Source organism: Prionailurus bengalensis, chromosome A1 (assembly GCF_016509475.1).
Source record: "Prionailurus bengalensis isolate Pbe53 chromosome A1, Fcat_Pben_1.1_paternal_pri, whole genome shotgun sequence".
Taxonomy (NCBI): Eukaryota; Metazoa; Chordata; class Mammalia; order Carnivora; family Felidae; genus Prionailurus; species Prionailurus bengalensis.
In genome coordinates, this window is record NC_057343.1 from 141259545 (window position 1) to 141280449 (window position 20905).

Genomic DNA, 20905 nt, shown 5'->3' on the forward strand with positions numbered 1-20905 from the left:
GCCCCAGCCGCACCCTTGGCACTTTTGCCCCAGTGCCTCAGCCTTTCCTGTGGGAGTGAGAGCTGGCCCAGCCCAGCCCCCGGGAGCCCCTGCCACAGCAAGAGATGTGCTGGTACTAGACTCTGTGTTGCCAGGTGCCTGGAAGGATCCAGAGACCCCTCAGGTTTGACAGTGGTGAGCTGTTTTTAGGATGTGTAGAGAATGAAGGAAGAAGGACCCAGCCACACAGCTGGGCTCCGTGGCCCCCCAGGACACCATTCAGGATAGTAGAGCCCCTCAAGTATCTCAACACCCATTTCCAGAGTCGTTCTCTGGAATTATCAGACGGGAGTTTCTCCGCTGTTATGTTGACTCGGCTTTTCTCTATCTCCACTTGAACCACCTCTGTCCCTGCTGACTAATTGTCTGTACCACCCTTTTCTCTTCATCAGGCTTCTGCTGCCTTTACCCTGTGGCCCCTCTTTAGCACCATCCTACTGTCACTTTCCCTGTCCAGACCTCACAGACCACCCCAACGGTGGTGTCTGATGCGTTCAGCCTGTCGCCGTGACCAAGTTCTCACGTCAGACCTCAGCCATTGGCCAGCCATGGGGAAGTTGCCGTCAGGTTAGAGGCCAGTTCCCAGCTCAACCCATTGTAACTGAAGCCACACATGCAGAGTGACGTGGTAGAAACCATTCACCCACTGGACATGGGCACCTTGCATATGACAGGGCTCCGTGCTGGCGCGGAGAACACAGCAGGGAAACAAAACAACACAAGCGTCAGGCTTCGTGAACGGTGCTTTCAATTGGAGGTTAGGAGGACTGACAAGAGGCGAACTAGAAAGGGAATCATAGGATAGACATGGGTTGATGTGACGGACAGAAACAGAGCAGAAGTGCATAGGGAGTGCTGGAACAATATCGGAGTGGCTGTCCTTTTCAAACAAGGCGCCAGAGCAGGTCCATAAGAGAGAGTGAGGTGTGTGTCATTAAGGACACAGAGAAGGTGAGAAGGCCACGAAGGAAGTCTCACAGGGCTCTCGCGTGGTAAGAATGATGAGGTTGCTGGAGACACGGTCATGTCACTTGGTATTGGCTTTGTCAGCATTGTCAGCACTGAGAATCGCAGGGAGTCCTGCCCTCTGTGTCTCGGAGAGGAGAGGAAGATGCCTCCATAAGGTACGTAGTGCAGCATCTGATGCTCCAAAAAGTCCAAGAAGGACCGGACCCCGAAGGGCATTTACAGAGGGAACCAGAGGACAGGCACCGCATTCTGTCTGCGCCTGTCCCTGCTGTCCCAGAGCCTTTCCACAGGAGCAAGGATGCCATGGACTTCCAAGTCGGAACTATCCGGTTCAGTGGGCCTTAACCTGAAGGGGTGCGGGAATCACCCGGAGGCCTTGTTCAATTCAGATTGCGGGGCCCATCCCCAGCAGTTCTGAGTCAGTAGGGCTGAGTGGGCTCCAATGACAGATGTTTCTAACTCTTTCCCAGCTGCTGCTGCTGCTGCTGGTCCAGGTATGACTCTTGGAGAAGCACTGCTCTCATTTACACTCTCATCCCTCCCAGTCCCTCAGAGTCTGCCCTCACCTTTCTTCCTGTCTGAGATGGCTGGCTTCCTCTTCTGTGTCTCCCTCAAATCCAGCTTGGAGCCACTTCCTCCAGGAACCTCTCCAAGGAAAAATCCTTCTTGCCTTCCTCTGCCTGTTTCCATGCCGTGTCATATCTGTACTCATCTATCTGCTTTCTGGATTGTAAGGGCTTGAAGGCATTTCCTCCAGTTCCTAGTATCTAGTAAATGTTAAGTGAAACTGTCTGAGACCCCTGGTTTTCCCCCTTGGCATCTGCGAAAGGAAGGCCGTGCTGGGAATGAGTTCCAGCTTGCTGCTCCCTGGGCTTCCCTCACCATCAAGACCCCATCTCCTCTGAGCTCCCGAGCTCCCCTGAACTCCCTAGTTCCAGCAGATCCAGACGCGCTGTTGTAACATCTAGCCACCCTGGAAGTTGAAGTTCTTTCTCTCACAAAACAATATGCAGTTAGAAGTTGTAAGAGGGCTCTTTGTCTAAGAGACTCCAATAAGCAAAATCAAGTACCGGAATGGCCAAGTGTGCGTGGGGAAGCTGGAGAGTCAGGAGACTGAGTGATTCCACCCTGCCTCTGCACAAGCTGAGTGGCCATGGGCCAGCCACTGGCCCCTTTATGTGTCAAATGAGGGAACTGGACTAGATGATTTCTAAGGTCCTTCTCAGCTCTCAAATTCCAAGACTAGAGAACTGAGTTCATGTAGATGCTAAGCAAAGATACCCAGACTTCCAGCATGAGAGTGCCAGCTCTGGAGGAAAATCTGTTTTTCCTGTAAGCTCTTTCCTAGTTTTTGCTCTGCCTGTGGAGTCATAGGCAACTCCCTAAAGATTCCAGGGGAGCTGTGGATGGAAATGCAGCTGCGGAAGGAAAATGCGGGACTAAATTGTAACACAGAGAAAGGTGCATAGACACCTTACAGGATAACTACAAGAATTAAGAGAAAATGATATAAACAGCAAGCACCTAGCACAGAGGCTAGCCCAGCACGTATGTTCAGCGAGTGTTAGTTCTTCAGTCCACGTCTGCTGCCAGGCTGGCCCTTAAAGGAGGAAAGCATTGTGTACTCTGAACCCCAGAGTCCTTCTTATCAGTTTCTGGTCACTCCCGCTGGCCTTGCTTGGTCACTTATTCATTCAACCTGTGTTTATTGAGCTTCCACCGAGTGCCAGATAGGGTGTGAAGGATCAGCACAGGTAGTTACAATACCATCCGTATTCTCGAGGAGCAGGCGCTGTGCTTTAGTTAGGGATATGGACAAGTCAGCAACTATGATGAGATGGGACACATCTACTAGGAATAAGCTTTGGGTCTAAGAAGGTAAGAGAGATCAGAGGAGAATTCCTGGGCAGGTGACATCCAAATTGATTCTGGAAAGGTGAGAGACGATTGCCTAGACTAGGTGGTGGCAGGGTAGAGGATTCTGGGGAGAGGGAGAAATGAGTCTGGGCAGGTGAACAGGATCACATCACCAAAGGTCTGTGTCCTACAATACAGAGCTGAGTCTTTAACTTAGGCATAATACACTGCAGGATTTCAAGCAAAAAAATAACTAATTAACTTAATTGAATAAATTGACAGTTCTGATTTTAGCCCCCATGTTTCTTCCTCAGCAGAAGTTCCAGCCACTTCTTTCTTTTGCCTGTGTCATTTGCTCTAGGCCAGCAATCCTCTCTGCCACTGTTGCACTCTGTGTCCAGCCCCAGACCCATGTGGGTCCACGCAGGTCAAGGACCGAAGGAATCCCAGAAGCTGCAGGCCCTCTGCTCCATCATGGGCCTTCAGGAACCAGGGGGAAGCAGAAAGTAGAAGAATGTTCCAATGGGTTAGGAGAGTTTTCCTCATTTAATATCTAGATTTTAAATTGAGTAACTTTTCAAGTATTTACTTGTGAAGAGCTTGTCTTCAGATTCAAGGGCAGCCAGTATAAACCTGGATCTTCAGTGAGCAATGAAATCTAAAGAGTCTGACCTCTCCACTCCCTCAGAAGTGGGGTCACCAGATAATGTCATTCCTGGCTGAGAAACCCCTGTGGCTTCCCATCTCGCTTGGAAGGAAGTCCAAAGTCCTGCACAGGCTGCCCTGCCTCCAAAATCAGTCTCCTCTGAGTCTTGCCATCTCCAACCACACCTGCCTATGGCTGGTGTGTCCTCCGTGGCTGCTGCCTGAGATGCTGTCCCTTCTTGGCAGTCTCTTTTTTGTTCAAGGTCTCACACCTCTATTTCACCTACTCAGAGACTGTCTCTGGCCACCTGGTCTAGAGCAGCCTCGAAGAAGGGCCCTGAGATCGGGGCACAGGTCTGTCCTTGTCCCCTTACCTCGCTTCCTATGTTTCCCCCCAAGACCCTTCTATGAGCCACTGCTCAGGTCCCCAACACTCCTTCGTCTCCCTCCACAACTTGGTTGCATTCCTCTGAAGTTCTGCATGTGCCAAGTGTTCTCCCAATGTTTGCTTTTCCCTCCTGCCTCTTCCTCGAGAAAAATAATCTTTCTCTGTGTCCTATCTCTCCAGGATCCAGAGTAAGGGGTAAGAAATGGGACTCTGGAGACATAAACACATGCAGCAAATCCTGAAGGACTGTGGTGAGCCAGGTACTGTCCTGGGCCCTGGTTTACTCCGGGGTTTGAATCCTAGCTTTTCAACTTACTCCCGGGGTGTCATGGTCCTAACCTCTTGGACCCTTAGGCTTCTCATCTTTAAAATGGGACTAGTAGGGGGTGCCTGGGTGGCTCGGTCGGTAAGCGTCCGACTTCAGCTCAGGTCATGATCTCACAGTCAGTGAGTTGAGCCCCGCATCCGGCTCTGTGCTGACAGCTCAGAGCCTGGAGCCTGCTTCAGATTCTGTGTCTCCCTCTCTCTCTGCTCCTCCCCCACTCACTCTGTCTGTCTCTCAAAAATAAATAAACATTAAAAAAAATTTTAAATGGGGCTAGTAAAATCTACTGTGATGGTTAATTTTATGTGTGAACTTGGCTGGGCTACAGTGCCCAGATATTTGGTCAAATATTATTCTGAATGTTTCTCTGAGTGTGTTTTGGGATGAGATTAACATTTAAGTTGGTGGACTTGAGTAAAGCAGATTGACCTCTGTAATGTGGGTGGGCCTCGTCCAGTCAGTTGAGGGTAGACAAAAAGACTGGCCTCCCCTGTGCAAGAAGGAATTCTGCCAGCAGACAGCCTGCAACCTCAGCTCTTTCCCAGGTCTCCAGGCTGCCGGCCCACCCTGAAGAGTTTGTACTTGCCAGGCTTAATTACATGAGCAAATTCCTTAAAATCAGTCTCTCTATGTATAGATGCATCCTACTGGTTTTGTTTCTCTGGAGAACCCCAAACTCATACATCTACCTTGCAGGATTTTGTCACATTCATCAGCCCTAATATTTGCTCCCACTTACTGAGTGCCTACCGCGTGCCACCCGCCTTGCTAAGGGTTGACCTTACTTGATCTCGTGTAATCCTCACCACAGCCTTACCAGCTGCCATCATTATTATCCTGTGTACAGCAAGGAAATGGACATTCATATGGCAATCTGACAGTCAATAAAGGCTGGCGTGAGGGGGGCTTGAGAGGGGAGCTCATAGAGGAGAGAGAGATGTGCGTGACCAATTACCTGGACTTTCTACAGCCTCATTTCGAACCTGTCCACTTAAACATCTTTTCACTGATAAGCTCATACACCGAAACAAGCCGCCCACATGGCCTGCTTCCAGTGAAGCAGAAGGCAAGAGAGATGTAGCTCGCAGGGTGCTGTGGCTCACGGAGCGGCTGCCAGAGAAAGGCTGCCCAGCCGTCACCACAGGGTTTACCCTGTCTGCCCTGACTTTGCTGTCGCTTCACTTGGCCTGCTCTGGGAAGCAAGAGCCCCCGACTGAGAGGCTGTTAGTCCTTCTGGAATGGTTCTCCCGGTTTGCCATGCTAGATGTTTCCCCAGAAAATTCCCTTTATCCATGAACAAACTTTTTTTAAATTTTTAATTGGAAAGGGAAGGACAAATGAAGGGTTTTCAAAAAAATGAGAAAATGGGGCGCCTGGGTGGCTCAGTCGGTTAAGCGGCTGACTTCGGCTCAGGTCATGATCTCGCGGTCCGTGAGTTCGAGCCCCGCGTCGGGCTCTGGGCTGACCGCTCAGAGCCTGGAGCCTGTTTCAGAGTCTGTGTCTCCCTCTCTCTCTGACCCTCCCCCGTTCATGCTTTGTCTCTCTCTGCCTCAAAAATAAATAAACGTTAAAAAAAATTTTAAAAAAAATGAGAAAAGTCTTTCGAGGCAGATAAATGTGCACTTTTCTTCCACGCGAATTAGAATGGATTCTACAAAAGCATGTTCCATTTACTATACTCCTTTTAGCATTTTGTTAGGAGCTTTGCCTGCCCGTGTTTTCTTTTTTCACGTTCCCATAATGCTGTGAAATAGATATTGCTTGACAGATGATGGCATAGTGGCTCGAGGGACACAGGGACTTGCCCACATTCACATAGTCACACAGTTACTCCAGCTTTGCTCTGGTGAAGGAGCCTCACCACGAGTGATCACCTGGCAGCTATGGGGAGACCTGGTGATTCTGATAATCCTTGGCTTCTGCTGGGAAGAATGCCTAAGGGGAATGCCTGAAAATAGTGGGATCTGTTTGCTTTCTTTTTTTTTTTTTTTTTAATTTTTTAAGTTTATTTATTTTGAGAGAGAAAGCGCATGAGACGTGTAAGGGCAGAGAGAGGAGGGAGAGGAAGAATCCCAAGCAGGCTCCACACTGTCAGCACAGAGCCCAATGCGAGGCTCGAACTCACCAACCGTGAGATCATGATGACCTGAGCCAAAATCACGAGTCAGACGCTCAACTGACTAAGCCACCCAGCACACGCGCTTACTCTAGGTTTCAACATATTCTAAATGCTAGCCATAAGACATAGTTCTTGTCTGGCCAAACACTGGGTTGACATTGTGCAGATGGTAAAACATCATAAATGCCAAATTCAGCAAAAATGTCCCTGATGGATCTAACTTTCTCTTTGTCCTAAAAACTGAGAACACTGGTTTTTGCTAAGAAGTGTCCTTATTACTACAGTGTTCTTTCTGTTTGGCTGACGTTTGTTTTCTTATTCTTGTTAATCCTTTCCGAAATCCATGCCTTCTCAAACCAGTTAGACCACGAATTCCTTGAAACCAGAGGTTACGCACTTCCAAGCAGCTCGATAAATATGCTCTGACTTCCTACAAATCATTTATGACACCCAGTAATTTCCCTATAGAATCAAAATTGTGTACTTTAGCAAGCCATCAATTTTATTTTTAAGCAGTAAAGTTCATGCTCTCACTTCTCCTATCATGTTTTTTTCTCCTGGATCTAAATCACACTGTGAATCCATGTGTGTACCCTGATAATGTATGATATAACTCGCAGTGCAGCTCTTTAAGCCTCCTTTTCCTGCAAACCTAGGGAAATCAGAAATGTTTGCCAGGGACACATTAGCTTTAAGAACTTGTTTCCGAACTGTATTTGCATACTCATGCCCCCTCGGTCTCTGTGTCTCTCTCTCCTCTCTCCTGGCCTCTCTTGCATTCCCACAGATCGCAGTGTGATTTTTGCCAAATTCATACAGTAACTTCTGGGCTGTGAGCAAAGGCTAGGGGACTGTGAGAAAGGTCACTGCTCCCTGCCTATTGTTCCTTGGCGTTCCCTGGCCCCAGCCATGTTCTTGTTTAAACACAAGACTTGTTAAATAGTTCCTAAAACTAGGTGTTTGGAGAAGGAGAAGGAAAAGTCATAGGAACTAAACCAGCTGCCAGTCTGGTGACCCTAGTACAGAACCTACACAGGGCCAGGCATGAAGGAGGGGACAAGGCAGGGGTGCAATGTAAGTGCAAATGCCCCTTTATTCTCTGGGCTGTGGGAACCCATGCCTGTCCTTCCTCACCTGGGCAGCCCTCCAGTCTTGTTTGACCTTGGAGCTGTACCTGCAGGGCAAAAGAGAAGCCATGTGTTTCCCTAAGCAGTTCTTGGTAGTCTGCCAGGAGGCCCGGCGCTCTGCTGGCATCGCTGGCGATTCGGACAGGCTCCTCACTGCTTGCTTTCCGGTTAAGGCTGGCCTGACCCCAGAAGGAGGCCCTGAGAGAAGTTCCTTGGAGGGGACCTCTGGAGGCAGGTGTGGGTGGGGGGCCCTTCTCTTCTTTCCTGAGACAGCATTGGCGAGGCGTGTAACCACCCCACCACCCCACCATCCAATCGCGTTTCTCAAATCTTGAGTGGGTCACACTCTCAAGAAAGGATGGCCCCGCCCCCCCTTGCCCCCCAAGGCTGGCACAACAGACAGATCACCTGCACGAATATCTCTCTCCACCTAGCCTGGCACCTGGTCTAAACTTCACACCACCATGTTCTTTCCGGCAGGTCCAGAAAACCCTGTGAGGATGAACAAGTGTCACTTGAGAGCGCACGATGCAAGCAGTGCACCGATTGGCCACTAAGACTGTCCAGTGTGCGGATGCCTCCCAGAAGATAGCAGGGCTTTGAGAAGCAGGAAGGAACTCAGCAGGGGTAAGTCTGAATGCACAGGCGAGTCAGAAAAATCTGCAGCACCGGCTTCTCAATAGACATGGGTGCCAGTAAAATAGGGGAGGAAAAGGTTGTGAGGCAGGACCAAGCTGGCCCTTAGCCCAGAGGAGTAGCAGGGCCTGAGGGCTCTGGCTGAAGAAGGGTCCATGCCCCATTTGCAGGGGAAGTCATTGACCACTCCCAGCCCTTGCTGCGGGCCTGAGAATGGGGGCCCCACTGGCCAGGTGTCGGTGTTTCTGTTTTTTAGGAGAAGGGAGAAACCACAACCAGCTTGTTTTTATATATTGGCAACTAATTTAGTATTTAGAAACACTGCATAGTCCTGCCCAGTATACACTAATTAAAACATTTGTGTGCCTCATTTGGCTTCTCGGAAACAGTGAAGGAGGAGACCACCCAGGGTCATACTGCCTCTAGGGGCAGCCGAGACCCTGTTCCTTCCAGCTCTAATGCAGAACATAAAATGATGTGACAGGCAGGAGGCCCTTAACAATCGATCAGACCCATTTAAGCCAAGAGCCAAGTGTAATTCTGTCCACCTCTTTACCTCAGATCCATATCTTGACCCTGGGAAAAAAATAGTTCAATCCGTTCTTTTTCTTTTTCTTCCTCTTCCAAGCTCAAAAAAAAAAAAAAAAAAAAAAGCAAAAAGCTAACATGTAAAGCTTCACCAGGATTATCTCTTTGGCGAGGTGGCACTTACTTCTACAGGAGACCTTTGTCTCCTAGTCATTAGTCAGCAGTGTTCAGGTGAATCCCCAAGCCAGCAACATTTAGAACTTGGACAAAAAGCCATGAAGCCCTGAATGACCTTGGGCAAGGTTCTTGGTCTATCTAATTCCCTTCTTTTGCTCACTAAGAGAACCTGTTGTTATGGGGGAAAACACAAAACCAAGAATAACTAATCATCTTCCAGACATGTGTGCCTCAGTTTGTTCCTCCATAAAACTAGTGGAACAGGTCCAAGGCCTTCGGAGGCCAAGGGTCTCTAATAGCCCTCTACCTAGAACACTTCCCCCTGTGAACTCAGGAATGCCCTCCAGCAAGAGTGTGAAATGCATGACGTTTCAATTCTTTGAGTTTCTTTCCACTCCCCCTACCTCTGGTTACCGGATGCCCTGGCTGAAGTCTGGATGCCCAGGGACACTTAAATGAATAAAAAGCCTGGTTGTTTTACTAAATGATGTAGCAAGATCTACAAATACAAACACCCCTTGGACCCAAAAGCACATGAGGAACTTGTGCTCCCTGTTTTAAAGGTTCAGAATGTCCTCATCATTCATTTTAGAAATCACATTCAGGACTTTCATGCTGAATGCCATTAAGTGGGTAGTGTTTGGAACTATCTGCTCATCCTAACTTGGAAGCAAGTTTATTTACTCAGCATAAAAGGAAGTATTTGAACTCACAGAGTGTGATTCTCTGCAACTTTTAAAAGTAGCAAGACTGGACAGGCAACTTTTAGGACAGTAAGACATATTTCTCTGTTCTGAATACCACCTTGCTACCTTAACTAGGCAGTTGTAGCTGGGTAGACATTCAATGTGAAAAAGGATATGAGTTTTAGTAAATACGGGTAATATACTTAGATGATACTAATGGGCTCTGGTTTCTAGGATTCCATTCTATGGCCTTCTTCATTCAGTTAGTTTTGAACCATTCTCTTGTGAAACTAAACGTTTGAACCATTCTTTTGTGAAACTAAACGTGTGAACAACGTTTTTGAGACTATCACAGTATCACCTAGGTGAATAGGATGACCTTCCCATCCCACCATTAATACTTGCCGAAGACGTTATTAGGACCCAGCTGGCCTTTTCAAATGACAGATTTGCGTAAAAATTAGGCTAGGAGCAAAATGGACCTGAAGCTGCCTTAGTGCATGGCATATGGTTATATTCCCTTCTCCCTTCCTCCACGTATAGCTCAGTATCCCTCAAAAAGGAGACATCAGAAAAATTATGGAATATGCAGAAGAACTGAACCTGAGAAAAGGCCAGCAACTGCTGAAGTAGATGGTATATGGGAATGAGAAGGGAACAGGAAGCAGGCTGAGCCCCAGCTGTCCCAGCTCTGGGTAGAGGGCACCTCACCAGGCTTCAGTGGTGCTGGAGATCCTCTCTCAGATACTTTCTCCAGGGCACAGTTTCACCCTGGTCCCAGCTCAGCTCTCCCGCTTCTGTGCTAAGAAGCCAACCTATTCTCCTCAGGCCCCTCCTGGCTTCTTTCTCTCCCCCACGTGATCATTTTGCTCACCTCCTCTGGATTCTCGCCTAACGCTTACAGCCTTGCTTAATCATTTAGTAGCTGCCAGTAAGGAAGGACACGGCACAGGGAATTTCATTGAAGCTGTGTTCTTCTAAGCCATTAAGTGGAAACAAGCATCACACTCTGCCCCAGACAGTGTTTTGTTGATGCTACACTTGGTTCAAAGCCTCCCATGACTTCCTAGGATTTTTCTATTCTTTTTCTATTCTTTTTCTATTCTTTTTCTATTCTTAGGCATAACTCGCCATTCTTCTACCTTTATGCAGCTTGTGTTTCCCCTGGCCCTTCTCTTTTGCCCTGGCCTCTAGACCAGGAGTGGAGTGATTAGAATGTGCTCGTGTAACTTTTACCCCTCATTGTGGTTCCTGGAGCTGGAGCCTCTCCAGTACGACTCCCTGCTTCTGCAGGGTTTTTCTCTTGCTGGAGTCCTCCTAGCCCTGTGGTCTTATCCCCAATGGGCAGCTCCTGGGAAAGACAGGTCCATCATCTCATCTGCTTTGTTTTTCTTCCTCTTTCTGGAAGTTGAACGGCGTGGCTGGCTGGAACGGACAACCTTGCACTGAAAGCACCTAAGTGAAGGTGTGCCTGGGTGGCTCAGTCAGTTGAGCGTCTGACTTCGGCTCGGGTCATGATCTCACGGCTCGTGAGTTTAAGCCCCGTGTCAGGCTCTGTGCTGACAGCTTGGAGCCTGGAGCCTGCTTTGGATTCTGTGTCACCCTCTCTCTCTGCCCCTAATCTACTTGCATTACATCTCTCTCGAAAGTGAATAAACATTAAAAAAAAAAAAAAAGCACGTAAGGGACTCCAAGGTGTTTTTTCTTCTCAGAAATGTCATAGTTACCCCTCTTTCTGGATTTCATTCTATTGTTACATGTAATTCTGCCATGTTGCTGCTGTGTTCTTTTCTAGGTGGGGGAGGTATTGCAATACAAGTACTTGTTACTCTACATGTAGGTCATCTGCCAAGGTTTAGCTCTCTGTTGCAACCAGATTCTGCTTGAAGGTTGGCCATTCACCTGATAGGTGGTGTTAACTGAATTTCTTCTGCATAACAGGGCTTGTTGGCATCAAAAGGGCAAGGGAGAAACAAGAAATTGACTTCAGAACCCCAGTTTGAGGGTGTACCAAGAAATTAATTGTGGGGAGAATTGAGATTGAAGTTAATCATTCCTTGATTTGGTGAATATTTATTGGGTCCCTACTACATGCAAAACGCTGGGTTTACAAGCAATGAATAAAACTAGAAAGCAGTTAAACCACAATAACAGATGATTTGTTAACAGCTCTAAGACATGGAGACCCAAGAACTCTTTGAGGAAGAAATGAAAATTACGCAGAAATAGTAATTTTATATATTAGCTCCTACCTTTTCCTTAAAAAAACTGAAAGTCCTGAAATAGAACTCTTTTATCAAAGAAGCGTGATAGAAGCATCCTTAAAGAAGAAGCAATGACTGCCTGGGGTAAGATTACAGAGGAGGAAGAATAGGGACGTGTGACCTCTTTTCCTTGTGGCCCTTGGACACTAAGGGATTTTTTTTTAATTTTTTTAACGTTTATTTATTTTTGAGACAGAGAGAGACAGAGCATGAATGGGGGAGGCTCAGAGAGAGAGGGAGACACAGACTCTGAAACAGGCTCCAGGCTCTGAGCGGTCAGCACAGAGCCCGACGCGGGGCTCGAACTCGCGGACCACGAGATCGTGACCTGAGCCGAAGTCGGCCGCTTAACCGACTGAGCCACCCAGGCGCCCCACTAAGGGATTTTTTTAAGGGACTGAGCCACTTAATCAAGGGAAATAAACACGAGTGGAATTCCAAAACCTAATTTTTGAAACCAAGAACTATAAAACTGATAAAGGCCCTGACACAGACAAGATACCCAGTGTTAACTGAATTCTATTGAAAATTATATTATCACAGAGACTCATTAGCTTAAATCGAGGAGCTAGAAAAAAAAATTAATGAGAAAATAAAGAATGAAAAAAATCATTTAAGTTTTAAAAGAGCTATTTGTAAACTTGTTTACAAAGAAATTAGTGTAAAAACCAAAAATAAAATCAAAGTGAGCTCAGCTCTTCTGGCCCATGGAGAGTTTGGAATCCTAGGAACATCTCTGGTGACCTTGAAAAGGAGTTGCATGTGAATTGTGGACAGAATTTCAAAACTTTGATCAAAGGTTCCCTTGCTTATTGAAAAGGACTCCACCCAATAGAGGAATCTTCTCTATAGCATTTCCAGCTAAATGCTTTCTTTTTCAAAGAACATCTCATACAATTTCGATGGAGTGTTATTTCAAACCTCAAGTTTATTCTAATTAACAGCTTTTCTGAGAAGATATAAACTCCAGACATTTAGAAAAACTTGATTTACCACACTTTAAAGGACACTGAAAGTTGATAGTACAGTTTGCAAAAGACAAATTCCTGGCTCTTTTCTATTTTGTTTAATTTTACCTCCTGGAATGTTCTCAGTTCTCTCAAGAGATTGTAGAATTCACTCTCAGAATGAAAACAATTTAAATTCATTTAAAAATAATTTAATAAATACAACTAGACAACACATAGCCCTTGGAGTGGAAAGAAGGACTGAAGTTTTTAACAAATCTAACAATAAACATTAAGGGCTTGAAATAACAGAACATTAAGCAGCTTTTTCTGGGGACCGTTGTGTCTCCCCGCCCCCACTCGACCTTGTGGCTGATCAGTGGGAGGTTTCTGCCTTAGCCTTCAACACAGTCCTTACTCTGCATATGCGGTTTGTGTTCATAGTACATTTTCACAGAAACATAGAACATGTGTCCTGGTAAACTAACAGCTCTGACACTCCAACATGCTTAGAAATTTTAGAAAATGAAAAGAAGCTGCTATGGACTGAATGTGCTGCCCCACCCCCACACACCCAATTCTAATCCCACCCAGCTTGGTAGCATTTGGAGGCAGGGTTTCGGGGAGGAAATTAGAGGCTATCATGATAGGATTAATGCTCTTCTAAAAAGAGACGGGAACCTCCCCTCCCCCTCCACGCATGCACCAAGAAAGAGCCATGTGAGGTCTCAAAGAGGACCATCTGCAAATCAGGAAGTGGGCTCTCATCAGAAACCAAATCTGGGGGTGCCTGGGTGGCTCCCTGAGGTTAATCATCCAACTTTTGATTTCCGCTCAGGTCATGAGAACAAGCCCCTGTGTGGAGCCCCCATGTTGAGCCCCTGCTTTGGGTCAAGCCCCTCTCTTTCTTTCTCTCTCACTCTCTGCTGCTCCCCCACTTGTGTGTGTGTGTGTGTGTGTGTGTGTGTGTGTGTTGCCACCTTGATCTAGATTCCTCAGCCTCCAGAACAATGAGTAACAAGTGTCTGTTGTCTAAGCCACCCAATCTATGGTATTTTGTTATAGCAGCCACTGCTGATGGAGACAACAAGCCTTCACAAGTCAGTTTACTGACTTGGCTTAGAACCTGTGGAGATCAAATGATAATCTTTATATGTGATAAGCATACTGTATTTGTTGATGTCACCCAAAGAGATCGCTACCATGATTTTCCAATCTTGATTGAGCCCCTACTCTATGCTAGACAATGATCAAATTTCAACTCCACGAAAGCTCTCAATATTTAGACTCCCAGAGTCTCTAAGAAGAAAACAGTAGCTTGGAATTCTACACATGGAAGATCAGCAGGTTTTCAACAGCTATAACTCTCCCATGTTGTCTGGACCTTCTTGCGGCTACTACTGTTTGGTAGTAAGGGTGAAATCTGGGTACTCCAAGTGCTAATATTTTATTTCTTTTTAATTAAGAGGAAGTAGAAACATAAATAGCAACTAAGGTAGCATTTACTAAAGGCTCAAAGGAAGATATTACTAAAGATATTTGATACAGGAATTTGGAGGGGAAAATAAACTTAAGTGCAAGAAGGAGAAAGCCAACACAGGAATAGCCACTGGAACAGTCCAGGTAAGAGCTTGAACCTGACTGGCCACGGTGAGGATGAGAGCAAAGAAGAAAGAAGAGACATTAACTTGGAAGACGGCTATTTATAAGGAACCACCTGTCTTAGTGAGGGATTGGACGCTGAGCAATCAAACCAGATTGGGGTTTTGAATCTAAGTGACTGAAAATGTTTGTATGAATAAAGTATGGCAAACACAGGAAAGGTACATTAGTAGAGGGGGAGGGGGTCGATGTGGAAGTGGTTGATTATGATCTTTTTATCTGTTGAGTTTGAGGTGGCCGTTGTATTTATAGTATGGCAAAGGGCAGGCCCTGGCGAGAGCTGCCTTCCTTGCAGTGGTGTTCCTTGGTGCACTATTGGCTTTTACGCTGGGCCTCAGGCTGACCAGATCCAGATGTGAAGTTAACTCTTAGCAAGCTGAGTGACTGACCTTTAGTAGGTAGCTAGCTCTAAGTACAAAACACAACAGAATGTTTAAGCTGTGCTTTGTGATCAAATGTGGCAACATCTACTTAGACAATAGACCAATCATATGGCCATCCTTCCATTCACTCATGAAGTGATCAGGTGTCCCTTGTTGAGTCTTAACGGGAGGACCAGGAGTCACTAACCAATCGCCAAATGGAGAAGCAGTCATCAGGGACTGGGTCTCTGCAGCCCGGTAAAGAGCAGCTGAGTTTTGGAGTAGGAGCTACAACCCCGTCACCAGAAAACAAGCATCTTGTCAGAAAGATGTGTATGTTTGCATATTCAGATTGCTTCTATTAATATGTTTATCTCAATGAGGCTTTGTTTCAAAATAGTATAGATATGCCTTAATCAAGCAAAGTAAAAGAATCTCAACTTTAAACACTGGTAAACCAACATTCTAAGACACTGTTTCTATTTTGACTACATTAACAAAATGCATATTTCTTTTAAAAAATATTTTGAAAAGCGTTCCAAACACAGAGAAAGATATAGAGGATAAAATAACAAATATTTATGTATGTACCGCCTGGATACAAGAAACGTCATATTTGCCTCATTTTTTTGAAAGGAAATGAAATCTTACAGAATTTGATGTTCCTGTCTACCTTCTCAGCATCCATCGCCTTCCCTAGTTTGTCGGTCGTTATTACTATTCTGAAATTGGTATGTTCTTCCTGTGAGTCTTTTTATGCATTTGCCACATGCATATGTCCCAATATCATGTAATATTATTTTATATGTTCATAACTGTACATGAATGGAATCACATAGTATTTTCTTATTCTGTCATATTTTTATATATCACAATGTGTTTATCCAATTCGCGACTTAAGGACATTTAGGTTGTTTCCAGTTTTTCCTGGAATGAACATCCTTGTACATGTGTACCTGAATGTGACCACTTCTCTAGAGGATCTTAGTAGATGGGGAATTACTGAACTTCAGGAATTGTACATCTTTGCCTTCGCTAGAGATGGCCAAGTTGTTCCTCTACATGATTGCTCGAAGTACATTCCTCTCGATACTGTATGAGCATTCCTAATATTCCACACTAGCTAAACATTTTAATTTTTGCCAACCTAGTGGCTGTTTTAATTTTCATCCCCCGAAAAACAGTGAAGCTTTTTTTTCAAACTATCCAAGCTCTCCTAAGTCAGCTAGAAGTTTGTTGGCCTCTCACCCACCAATTAAGACAAAGTGTTCCAGATGGGGAGTAAGAGTCAGAGAAAATTATGCTGGGGGAACACGTGTAGACTCAGATAAACCCAGTCCTGCCATTCACTACTGTGAGGCTCTCCAAGGCTCAGTTTCTTCACAGAGTTGCTCCAGGATTGAAAGTAACAACTATTTCTCTTACGCTGCCTGGTACACACAGGTATTTAGCAAATTCATGATTGTATCAAAATAATTGAGTAGCCACTACATTCCAGGCATTGCTGCAGAGTCCTGGGCACACAGCAGTGAGCATTAGATCAAGCTCTACCTGTCATGAAGCTCACATTCTCAGACAAATAATGAACAAAGAATCCACTATGTGGGATGTCCGATGATAAAATTAATGCAAGGTAAAGGGGATAAAAATGGAAGAGGGGCCCCTAGAATCAATGCTGCTTCTTCCTCTTGCTCATTTCCAGGCTGCCCTGGGATCTACTGAATCACTGGAGTTTTAACTTTCTTGAACTGTGAAATGGGAAAATAATAATGGAATCCTGTGTGGTTTTATTTACTCATTTGCTAAAACTGAAGTTTAGATAGTCGTCCCAAACTTTGATGTGTTTAGAACTTTAACTTGAAAGTAAAGAGAAAAAACAAGAGTGCTTACTGATTTGACATTAACAAAATCGTTGAAAGTTGTCCAAAATTATACAGATTTTAGTGGCATGAAAAAGGGCTTCAATGAAAAAAATGTGTATGTATATATATATATATATATGTAACAAAAATACGTAAAGTACAAAAGGCAATGGGTGGAGACTCTCTGGATACCTGGAATGTAGTTTAGCCTCTATTGCTCCATAGCCATGGAATCATACCTCTCTGTGCTGCTCAGTGTCCTTGTCATAAAATGATGCTAAGAGGCCATCAATCCTACAGTTATTTTGCCCCCTGACACTACTACTTTTTCATTTGTTTTTGAGAACTGAGACATTTATTTCTGTTCTGATTCTTTTTTTTTTTAAACTGATGTTGGACTGTAACAATTTCCCTTTTTAGATATGGAAGTCGTCTTTGCAAAGAAGTGTGGTTCCTGCTTCTGCTCAGGACAGGGGATGAGTTGGAAAATCTTAACTTAAGGAGCACCCGGGACTTTGAAGAAGCTTTGAATAATTTCTTTGTTGTCATTGCTTCATGCTTCACTTCTTTGGGTGATGCTCTGAAAGCACATTGGTCAATATTCGGGTAAATATGTTAAAATGATTGATAACATGATATTGGAAAATCACCAAATTATTTCAAAGGTAAATGGAATGTTAGAATTCCATGCCAAGAGTTTTACTTAAACATACTTTTTTATCCTGTCTGATGCTCTTGATATAATTAACCTGTTATTGTTATAAAAACAAAGTTACATTTTTTCCAAACACCTTCATGTTCATTTCAACTTATCAAAAGGAAAGAGGTAAGTCTTAGAAAATCATCTTTTAAAAATAATGTTGCTTTAAAATGGTTTCACTTTGTCTAGTTTTTCAATGTCATCTTTTGTTTCACAGTAAAGAAAAAACTCCTCTTTATTAAAAAAAGATTTTTTACTAGATGGCTTCAGTTTTTGTTTGTGATATTCTCGTAAGCACAATCAGATGGCAAAGTACGCTGGCACATTGTCCTGTATTTATTTGACTCCCTCTCCAATGTCAAACCCTAAGAGAAAATAGCCCAGAATTCTGCAAATAAGTTTCTTTTCTGAGACTGTGCAGAGAAATGATCTCAGAGATAGTACTGTTACCCAGTGAATGAAGATGGAAATCCCAAAGATTAATTCCAGCACTTGCAAAAAAATCAGGAGCATTTACTTTTACAGCTTCTTCTTAGTGTTGTCTATACAAACAGTAGTTGTGACAGAGCTTGAAGCCTCCCCAGAGCCCTCAGAAAAGAGCTGACCAGCTAGAACATGAACTTAGAACGACTCTGGTGATCACCTATGTATGTTTCAACCTTCACTTTCTACCATGAACAGATACTTGCTTACTACAATCTGTGACATCTATGTAAATATTGATGGCACCAACTTGTTTGTATTAAAACTCCCCCTTTATCACTTACTGGTGTCAATGTCATTGAAGCTCTCCTCCTACTTCTGCCTCAGCCCTTTTCATCAGGTGTCAGCCTCCAAGTTACCCCTCTCTAATCCGTCCTATAATCTGCAGCAAGATTCACGTTCCCTGAACTCCCTTTCATCATACGGCTCCCATGGCCATAACTTTGAAAGCTCTCAAAAGCTCCTATGATCATATCCACACAGTGATGTCAGTGTCCTCCATGATCTGATATCACCTCCAGAACTCCCACCCTCACCTCCCTCGTGCCCCACCCATTGTCCTTTGTCCTGTTGGTCTTCCTGGAGGGGACATTGTGTATCTCTTACCCACTTTTCAAGGTCCACCCTAAGGCACTCTTTCAAATCCTATCACCTTCATCAACGATTCTAGTTTATGATTTCACCTCATCTCTAAATACATAGACTACCCACTTACTTGGGCCTGAATTCTCCATTCACACTGAAAACTGATATACGCAAGTTAGAGTTTCATTGTTAGTACTTCAGACATGGAATCATAGAGACGGAATGAACTTTAGATTATCCTCCTATTCAGCATCGCCTGAAGCACAGAAAATTCTCCTAGACATGTTCCCCTCTGGGTGAACACTGACAGGGTGCTATAACTTAACATGTGTCTGTTTCACCTTTGAATTGTTCTTATTATTAGAGGCATCTGCTCTTTAAGGAAGAACCCCACTCATTCCATTCCAACCAGGTGAGAATCTAATGCTCCCAGAAAAGAAAAAAAAAAATAGGGGAGGAGGAGAGAACCCTCTTGTTCTCCCACCTGAGCGAGATTTCCCTTAGTCCAATTGAAATCCCTTGCGCCTATTTTCTAACAGAACTACTCTCCTGGGTGGCTCAGTTGGTTGGGTGAGGGACTCTTGATTTTGGCTCAGGTCATGATCTGGAGGTTTGTGGGTTCAAGCCCCACATCAGGCTGTCCACGCTGATGGCGGGGAGCCTGCTGGGGATTCTCTCCCTCTCTCTCTGCCCCTCCCCCGCTCTCTCTCACCTTCTCTCCCTCTCTCAAAATAAATAAACTTTAAAAAAAGCAGCTCACTTTTAAACATAAAATTAAAAAGAAAAAATAAAAAAGAACTAGTCTAAGCAGGGCCTGCAGATCTGCAGTGTCAGCATCACCCAGCAGCTTGTTAGAAATGCAAATTCACCGGCCATAGCCCAGAGCAACTGAACTGGAAAATATGAGGGTGGGGCCCCAGAATCAGAGATTCAAGGGAAGGCATCACCGCTATGAAATGGAAAACAGCTGGCCACTGTCTGCATCTCTGCATACTTCAAAATAGTGTCACTACGCACTTTCTCTCCAAATAATCTCACCACTCTACCTCAATTATTTTATTTTGCCGGCCACGTGGTCATCCCCGCATCCCACATGTGACAATCAGGTGAGGGCACAGGGATAGAACGGTCCCACATTCCTCCAGATGTTATCACTCTGAGGCACAAAGAGAAAAACAGCTCCAGGTGACCGTATTAGAAAACCCCTTTTAGAAAAGCCACAAGCAGTTTAATTTCCTTTAAAGCTTAGCCGGAAAAGATGTTCGTGGTGTGCGACCCCACCTGGGCTGGGCGGCAGTTCTGTGCACCGTGGGTGTGGGGCGGAGGGGGAGCCAGCCGAAAGTGAGCGGAGGATACTCAGAGTCGTGTTTTGAGTGGTTGCTTGGGTAGTGTTTATCTTGCTATTCCAACACACACACACACACACACACACACACACACAGAGTTTCTTGTCCTGAAAGGGGAACCCTGTATTTTGCAGACAAAGAGTCGCAGAAGCAACTTTCGAAGGAAAAAAAAAACCCGAACAAGAGAAAGAAAAAAAAGAAAAAGGCTTCGTGCAATCTCCCCAGAGGGCAAAGAACCGCGCTGTTTGTCCTGTAACTCGGCAACACCCCGGGCGAACGGCGCTGCCTGTATCTTCTGCGGTTTCTCTTGCTCTTCTCCGCGCGGGCTCACTTCCACTCTCGGAACACCCCAGAAGTGCAAATTCAGGCTGGGCGGCCGCGGGCCCCAGCTGCAGGGGATCCCGCCCCAGCGTCCCGCTCAGCCCCTTCCTCCACCCGCGCCAGCAAAGGGGCGGGCTCACGCGGCCCGGGCGCTGCGCCCCGCACGCGGTAGGGGTCGCTGCTCGGCGGCGCGCGCTCCCACCGCGGAGAATAACGGGGCCGGGCTGCAGGAGAAAGGAAACCTGCCCGGGACGCGGCGGCGGCCGGGACGGAGCGAACGACGAGAGTTCACTTTTGCTCGGGTGTCAGCGCGCGGCGGCTGCAGCGAGCGCCGACTAGGGAGCACCGCGCGCGCGGGTCGCCCATCTCGGGGCGACCGGGGGAGGGCAGCGAGAGGCCGGATACGAGCGCGCCGGCGGGGCGCGGAGCCGGCGAGCCTGGCTAGCGAGGGGAGCCGCGGGGGCGCGCCCCGGGCGGGCCCCCGGAACAGCGCAGGATGCCCCACGAGGAGCTGCCGTCCCTGCAGAGACCCCGCTATGGCTGTAAGTACGCCGGGTGCGCGGGGCTTCCGGCGGCCTTGGGGAGACCCCTCCCCGGGGAACGCGTTGGAGAAGCCGAGGGAGCGGGGTGCGCGCCGCGGAGGGAGCCGGAGGGCAGCAGCTGTGTGGCTGGCAAAGTTGGGAGCTGGAGTTGCAGAAGGTAGTGAGCGGCGTCTTCCCGCTCTCCCCGCAATTTTCAGATCCTCAGGGGCAACCCCAGTCTTCTGCCCGGAAAACCCCGCCGGGGCGCGCGCAGGCAGTGCTGAGTCTGAGCTCTGGGACGGGCCCGGTTGTGCGTTTAGGGGTATCAGGTGAGGAGCCCTTGGAGCTCCGGGCCG

At 46.3% G+C, this 20905-nt stretch overlaps 1 protein-coding gene across 3 annotated transcripts in view; it reads left to right on the forward strand.

The window, feature by feature from the left end:
• Window positions 1-20225: 20225 nt before the first annotated feature.
• IQGAP2 (IQ motif containing GTPase activating protein 2) overlaps window positions 20226-20905 on the forward strand; it is a 296761-nt gene continuing 296081 nt past the window's right edge. For all 3 annotated transcript variants that reach the window (XM_043592352.1, XM_043592373.1, XM_043592363.1), the window contains exon 1: window positions 20226-20570. In XM_043592352.1, the coding sequence (XP_043448287.1) occupies window positions 20525-20570 (46 nt within the window). In that variant the 5' untranslated portion in view covers window positions 20226-20524. The remainder of the gene's footprint in view (window positions 20571-20905) is intronic.